The sequence below is a fragment of the Acyrthosiphon pisum genome, chromosome X (assembly GCF_005508785.2).
Source record: "Acyrthosiphon pisum isolate AL4f chromosome X, pea_aphid_22Mar2018_4r6ur, whole genome shotgun sequence".
Taxonomy (NCBI): Eukaryota; Metazoa; Arthropoda; class Insecta; order Hemiptera; family Aphididae; genus Acyrthosiphon; species Acyrthosiphon pisum.
The window spans coordinates 48,722,368-48,731,007 of NC_042493.1; the positions used below are offsets into that span (position 1 = coordinate 48,722,368).

Here is an 8,640-nt window from a genome sequence, read left to right on the forward strand (position 1 = left end):
GAAATATATATAAAAAAACAAAATAAATTAATAAAAATCTGATAATACAGGTCAGCTTTGATATGATGTAAAACCAGCCTTTACCGAGGCTTAGTGTTACAGACGCATTCTACAGCAGACAAGTTTGGCTATATAACTTAACATTTGTTATCAACTCAGAAAATAATCAAAGTAAAGAAAATTGTTTTTTTGTATACATGGCTTGAAACAGAGAATGGCAAAGGGCCTAATGAAATCGGATCAGCATTGATATATTTCCTAAATATTTTAGAAACTCGTTACAAAAATCGAATAAATCCACCAACAATTCTTAATTTGTATTCTGACTCGTGTGCAGGTCAAAATAAAAATCAGTTTATTATGGAAACTCTTCTAAACTACGTTAATTGCAAAGAAACAATTTTTTTAAAAAAACATATTTCCTCTGAGGGGCATAGTTATATCCTGACAGAGTATTTGGGAGAATAGAAAAAGAATTGAGAAAAAGAGAAAATATTGTATCGCCATCTGAATACTATGCCATTTTCAATATTTTTTGTCATGTACATATTTTTTTATGATATAAACTTTAAGTTTATAATATTAAAGAAGCTTGCAAATTAATAATAAAATCAAAAACATTTAAAATGACAGAGCAAAAAAAGTTATTACATGAAAAAAATAAAAAACTGTTTGTGTATTAACAACTTATACAAGAGAATATGACAAATATATCAAGGTATTAAAAAGGAATTCCAAAATAGAATCTATTAGTACATTGTCTATTCTGGATAAATGAAATCATGTAAAACAACCAAAACAAGATGATGTACCTAAGTAAATTAATGACGTTTTTATTGTTCCTATTGATGCCATTGGTTTTTATAATGATTTAATATTTGTTAATGTTGATAAAAGAGAAGATGCAGATGAAGAAATTAACGAAGTTGGTGATGCAAACTATTTCGAAGATTCATTGTACTAAACATTTACTAAATCTTTTTTATTTCTATTAATATTATACAGATTTAAGTTTTTTATTTCTATTATTATTATAGAGATTTAAGTTTTTTATTTAAAAATGAAATTTTATGTTTAAGGGTAAATAAAATTGATCATACAAAAATGTTTGTTTTTATATCATACAAGGATATTAAAATTATTTATGCAAAGATAGCTCTTATCTCTCTCCCCTTAGTTACATTATAGTAATACATTATAGGTATAAATTATTATAATAATATCAAACTCAAGGTACCTACTATTTTAAAAACATTTTTGAATAATAATAATTTATTACGAACATCTTTTAAATTTTGATTTAGAAGATAGTACGTTTTGACAAAAATGTTGTCTTTTTTTACAAAATGTGTTATATCCATTTTTCACATCAAAACGTGTCATTGACGGAAATAGCACGTTTTGATGTATTACACAATTTTGCTAAATGATTTATTTTATTAATTAAAAATAAAATGTTATTTTTCATAATTAGAACTTATAATGAATGAGAAACACAATGAGTGTAAATTGCCATAGGATATTCCTCCAATATTATTGCTTGTACTCCATTGAAAGATCCACTCATTGCAGCAGCGGCGTCATACTCTTGTCCACGCATATAATTTAAATCAAGACCAAGAGACTGAAGTTCTTTTTTTATTGTAGTAGCTAACCCTTTGCCTGTAACATCATGCACTGGCACACATTTTAAAAAATCTTCTCTTATTTCATTAACTTCTTCATAAAAATAGCGAACAACTAATGAAAATTGTTCAATTCCTTGGACGTCAGATGTTTCATCAGCAAGGACAGTGAAAAATTTGGCTTTTTTCACTTTTTCAGTAATAATATTTTGAATATAACTCCCTAATAATTCAATTATTTCATTTTGTATTAATGGACTTGAATACATTTGTTTTCCACCAGCATTTAAAATATGCGACTTTAGAGTATCGTCACCATTTTTAGCTCTATAACGCAACAAGGCTCTGAAGTTCCCATCATTATTATCTGGATTATTCAGACTTAGGCAGCCATAATCTTTATGTACTCTTAATGGAATTTCTTGCGCCCACAAAATATTATTGTTTCAACTATTGCAGACATTTTTTTGGTGTTTTCAATCAATTCTTTCTTCATTTGCTTATCGACTTGATGTTGTACGCTATCTATCTTTCCATCAACCATTTTTAAAAAATTATCTGATTTTAATACTGCTAGTTGGTGATATTGAAGACAAGAATGACGATAACAAATTTCTTTGGCTGATTTCCAATTCTGCAATGGTTTTAACACAAGCTGTCAAACACTCTGATGTGAACCTTTACCAGAAAAACTTCCAGGACCAAAAACCACACAATTTTTACAAAATGCTCCATTTTGTGCTTTAGAATAAGCTAACCATTTAAATTCATTCAACCAGGATTTTTGAAAGTGTCTAGTAGCATTAGATAATACTTGTACATGCAAGTTGGTGAACGAATCTGGTATCCATGTATTTTTTAAAAGCTTTTCTTTAATATCATCACTGAAAGTTTTACTAGATGTTCTGTTAATATATAAACCAATATCATAATCATTGTTGCTTGAAGTTGTTTGGGTAGAATTAGAATTAATTATCAAATCCTAAAATTAAATTTAACTTATAATAATTATTTATTCAATTTCATTTAATCAAGACTTACATTAAAATCTATCTCAGAATTTTCAAAACTGTCATTAACTTTGTGTTCATCGTTGGCTATAGAATATACTTGACTGGAATTTGTCTCATATTTGTGTACCTTTAAATTAATATATATAAATTTATATATAAAAGAAATAAGTATATTCACCTAATAATTAATAGATACATAACACAAAAACACATATTACATAATATTAAGTGGTACAATATTGATAAACCATAACATTTGTAATTTTCTCTTATTGGTTCTTAAATAATAAGATCAAATTTTATAACTTATAAAAGGAAGTAATTGAAACTTATAAAAACATACAATTTTAACATATAATTCTATATTTTTTATAGAAATGATATTTTATTAAATACCTAGTTTATTATGTATAGTATACATAATACCTAATACTGGGAAAAGTTAAGAGTATCTAATATTGTATAAGTATTGGAATTGTATACAATTTTAAAAAAATGTTAGATTTCACTAATTTAATTTATTACCTTTTTAGACTTTTGTATATATGGTTCACTAATTTCACTAGGAAACGGGCGTTTTTCAACAGAGTTTTCTTTATTCAATTGTTTGCTCTATAAATTAATACACAAATAAAAATATATCATTAAACTATGATAAAAAATAACAATACGGATAAAAATAATGGATGTCTTGATTTATTAAAATACATTTTGTTTAAAAACATAAGTAGGTAATTAACTAAAATATCTAAATTAAATTTATTATTTTAGATATTTTAATGCATATTTAAATACAAGTAGGCAATCAAATAGTTTTAAATTTTAATAAATATGTGTATGATTTGACAATGAATAATAATATTAATTTACGATATATTTCAAAATTGAAATCATCCATCAAGACATCAATTATGGTACCTAGCTTTTTTAAATTGATAAAATATTAATGTGAAATTGTACTTACTTTTTCGGCATCAAAAACATATTTTTTTAGTTTTTCTTTAAAATCCATTGTTTAAAAATTAAAATTCAATAAACTATATACTAATATAGTATATATAGTGTATAGTAATTTGTAATTACTACCATATCTATCTAATTCAAAAGTCAAAATATTGTAAGTACAGTACTTTTACTAATTATTATAATTTATAATCATGGACAAAGGAAAATAATTAAGATGTTCGATTGCAAGGCTTGCAAGGCCTTGCAAGGGTTGCTACCAGTTTTACCAATTACCACTTTTCCCATTGTACATTTTTTCCATGGAAAAAATGTACAATGGGAATAGTAAACATTACATTTAATACCAAAAACCATTTTATCCAGTAGCGTTATTACCAGTTTTACCACTATACTCAATTGCCAAAAGAACGTTTTTCCATGACTCAATATTTTCTATGTTTTCTAATTCCCAAAAACAACTATTTCCAAAATTATCTACCACTTTTTCCACATTTTAATTTTTCCAACTACAGATTTATCCATTTTTCAGGTTTTACTAATATTGGAAAAAATGAACATTGGTCATAGTGGTTTTTAGAAAAAATGTGCATTGGAAAAAGTGGAATATTATCATATCGAATTTTATGGTACTATCACAGAATAATTATTCTGTGGTACTATTTTCAAAAACTTATCAATTATTTTATTTCCCTCCAAATCAAAAATCCTAATGGAAATCAAAAGTTCTATACCATCAATTCAGCAGAAATTCATGTACAGCATCTAGGCAGCCTATAAGTAATATTCCTAAAGATAATTTAAGTAATTACAAAAGTTATTAATAGTTCTTTTTAGGTATTAATCAATAGCAACCAATTTATAATACACTGTTAGTGGATTATATATTGGTATATATTTTATTATATATAATACAGTGGCGCAGCCAGGATTTCTAAAAGGGGGGGGGGGGGCAACATAAAAATTGTATAACAATTAAATTTGTACTGTTTTCATTATAAAAAAAAAATATAAATATTATGTACGCTTATTATATGACCACCTCATATAATACTAAATACAGCTGCTGAAATTAATAAAATAGTACATGAATACTGGCCGTTTCTAAGGAGTACAATATAGGCAATTTCCTATTTATGTGTATGCAGCCATGCAGGTCGTGTAAATGTGTACATAGTAAGATCTTCGGGGACGGCGCCAAGGGGGGTGGGCAAGGGAGGGCGACAGCCCCCCCCCCCCTAGGATAAGTTCTCGCCCATCTTTCGTCCCTCAGATATGTTAACTCTTATTTTTACGATATTTTGTTTTCAACGTCCAGCTCTAAAACTTGATATTATACTATTTTTAAATTTGAATTATGGAGTTCGGTAATTAAAATATCGAAAATTGACTTCTATACAGGCACAGATTAACTTAACGAGCGCGATCGGTTACCGCAAGGAACATATTATATAAAATTCACGGCTGATTGTCAAGACAAAATAATTGGTAACATTGAGACATGTTGTTAAGTAACCATATCATATCATAGTTACCATGTCGTAACCGTACTAGCCACTAGGTACCACAGCTACAGAATATAGACATTTCCATCGGTATAATATTAAATAATGTAAAATCAACTTTTTGAAAAAAAACATACTTTTTTATAGTTTATGGATGTACCAATATAAAAATAATAATAAAAATAAGGCCGGATGGGGTGAGGGCATGGCCCCTTTGTCCCCCCTGGCTACGCCACTGACTGTTGTATTTTTACATCCAGATTTCCTAAAATTTTCTTTCGTAAAAACCTTCTCCTGGCAATTACGAAAATCTTAAAAAAAAATTTAAGCCAAAACGGCACAGCCGTTCTTGATTTTTATGTATATAGATAAATATATTATAAACAAAATAGTACAAAAAACAACTACCTATACTATATCAGCTGATAATATTGTTAAACAATTTAAAATATTTAAAGAAAAAAAAATAAAGTAATTATCCTGCCAATAAATCTGATGGACAAGCAACTGATTTAATAATAATAAAATGAATATACATATCTAATAAGTAATAACATTAAAACATTTACAATAAAAAATGAAAAGATTATAAATTATTTTTCAACTTGCATGCATAATATTGAAAAAAATATAAATACAAATAACGGTGGATATGAAAAAAATATATACATAGGTATACTTAACTTAATTTAAAAAAAAGTATATTTATTAAACATGGTAGTAAAATAAATATTTGACTATGGTCTAATATTTATGCTATATTACTATGCCTTCATATTCTATAGTGAATGTTCTGCACAATGGGCAATTATGCATGTTTTCTTGTATCAACCGAAGTGCGCAAATATTACAAAATGTATGCCCACAAGGTCTTAATATGACAGATGTCTCATCATTAAAACATATTATGCATAATTCTACAATAATATCTGTAAAATAAAATAATTATATTTCAATTGTTTGTATATTATATTCAAATTGGCATTATTGATAACTAATAATATAGAACAATAATAATTTCCCTTCTTCACCACATTGATACTTTTAATTTAATACCTACATTAAAAATATATTAATCAAAAGTATATAATAACATCTCTAAAAACATATATTAGACAGAACTTATTTTAGTAATAAAAACTGTAAACAATATATCATCTTGTTCAAAGTTATACATCTTAGTAATAAAATTTAAAAAAAAGATGATTTTTAGGATGTTGTACCCATCTCTGTTTTATGTTCTATTGTTTTATTCTTACTAACACAGAACATGACAAATTTTATGTTTAGAATCTATTTTACTTTATTTTCAATATTATAGTGAATTGACCTATACTATCAAATTTAAAGGTAAACATTTTATCCAGCTCACTGTGTAAGCATTTTACAATTTTTTGGTATAAAGTATTGAGCATTTATATTTTAAGTATGAAATGCTCATAGGTAACTTGAAATTAAAATATCATAAATTGCCTACATAGTGAGCGGAATAAAATTCTTAACTTTAATTTGTATAATATAGGTCAATCACTCTAGTCTCTAATGTTAAAAATAACTAAGTAAAATAGATTCTTCTGAACATACAATTTGTTATGTTATGCATTAGTAAGACAAAAATGCAGTGTATTAGTAAAATACAACTTCCTCGTAAATTATATACCTAATACTTTCAAATGCTAAGTTTTGTATCTGAATAGTTAATAATATAGTTCCTAAGACAAGTCTATTTTGTGCCTTGAATCTATTACATCCAATTAAAGATTAATATTTCCAATTAAGATTATTTTTTTACCTTCGTTATCATCGTTTGCAGGTGTTGGTGTGACTGTATGAGTAATAACAGAACGTACTGGTGGTTCTTGAACTACTGTTACATCAACATCTAAAATTTAAATCTAGATAAAAATAAAATTCATTTTTATTGTATAATCTAGTTAAACACTGCTATACCATCCTCATCTTCAAAATCTTGGTAAAATTCTCTCCATCTTTTTCTCCACGGTATAAATCCAGGCCTTTGTAATAAATCTTCCCCAACTGCAGGTTCTAGAGCTACTGGTGGTTCTCTAAATACTGGAGCATTTACTGTTGGCTCTGGAAGAACTGGAGCATATATAGGTCAAATATCATAATTATTTTCCGAGTTTTATACATAGAAAATGAGAAATAAATAAATTGTATTATATTTTTATTTCCTGCATCATATTTTGAAAAACAACAACAATTATCATAACTTGATTGCAATAGCTTAAATACTTTTGAAAGTTAGTTTCAAGATGAAACTTGTGACTATCATACTTAATTTAATTTTAAAAATACTGTTTTACCTATAGGGTCCTCAACAGCAGGTTGTATAACTACTGGCGGTTCTCTAAATACTGGACCGTCTATTGTTGGCTCTGGGGGAAATGGAGCGTCTATTGTTGGCTCTGGAGGAACTGGAGCATCTATTGGTAAAGTATCATGATTATTTTATAAGTTTTATACATATAATATGAGAAATATTTTTATATTAAAACTTGATGTTAATTACATTCTTAATTATTTGTTATTGGTTTTAATAAGTTAAACCAATAAATCAACAGTGTAAACTGTAACTACTTTTTTTTTGTTTAAAGAAGGGGGGGGGGGTTAACAATATTAAAAAAACTGATGTTAAATTTTCATTATATTCAGTTTATCAAAATAACTAAAAATACACTTTAAAAAAACCTATATAATAATACCTATTGGTGGGTAATCCATATCAACATCATGGCCCAAGGTGTTGTTTATGTAGGTCTCATTCACTGATGCAACCCGTCTTAAAAACATCATAGTATCACCTCCATTTAAAATATCTTGCAGTGCATTATGTATTGTTCTGTTATTTCTGTTTCGAGAAGAAACAAATCTTCTTCGTACCTGTAAAAATTTAGATAAATATTTGATTTGTTCTAATTTTTATTTACAAGTTCTATTTTTTTTTGATTGTTATTATTTTAAATTCTGAATAAGCAATGCACATATTGACTTAACAATGATGGATATTTTTTTTATCATAAGTAGAAATTTCCCAATACTTTTTAAATTCATTGGGAAAAACCAAATTCTAGACCCTTTCCACTCAGAATCTTTTCTCATAGTATATATTTATCATTGAATTAAAATTTTACATATTCATTGCATTGACAAACCTAATGATAAGGTACACTAGACATTTAGCAGGAAGTTATTAGTTTATTATTAGAGCAGAGGGCTTGTATCTCTAAAAAGCACTAAATATGCAAGCATTTATGGACTTAATAAACCTATTATAAGCAATAAAATTTAATTGTTTGAAAAATCTTCTTTTGACCCAAAAATATAAAAACTTAGCATTTTAGTAAAAACTGTTTGTAAATAAAAGAAATCTAATCGGTGACCCTCAAGACGTACTTCTACGAAAACCATGTGTATGCAAACAGTCAACAACCAAATTATACGATGAAAATTTAAAATAACTTTTAATTCAAACATAAATTATATTATGATGACAATTTGTTTGTCATTTTT

The 8,640-nt window shown here is 26.6% G+C and overlaps 1 protein-coding gene and 1 long non-coding RNA gene across 3 annotated transcripts in view; one reads left to right on the forward strand and one right to left on the reverse strand.

Moving 5' to 3' along the window:
- Positions 1-1,477: 1,477 nt before the first annotated feature.
- LOC100571985 (52 kDa repressor of the inhibitor of the protein kinase-like) lies at positions 1,478-3,889 on the reverse strand. The gene is made up of 5 exons (XM_008180919.1): positions 3,878-3,889; positions 3,164-3,250; positions 2,667-2,765; positions 2,310-2,607; positions 1,478-1,815 (listed from the first exon to the last, which is right to left on the reverse strand). Exons 1-5 carry the CDS (start codon positions 3,887-3,889, stop codon positions 1,478-1,480), a joined length of 834 nt encoding a protein of 277 aa, XP_008179141.1.
- A 2,702-nt stretch (positions 3,890-6,591) lies between these two features.
- LOC107882628 overlaps positions 6,592-8,640 on the forward strand; it is a 3,390-nt gene continuing 1,341 nt past the window's right edge. For both annotated transcript variants that reach the window (XR_001678830.2, XR_003838991.1), the window contains exon 1: positions 6,592-7,559. This is a non-coding gene — a long non-coding RNA (uncharacterized LOC107882628). The remainder of the gene's footprint in view (positions 7,560-8,640) is intronic.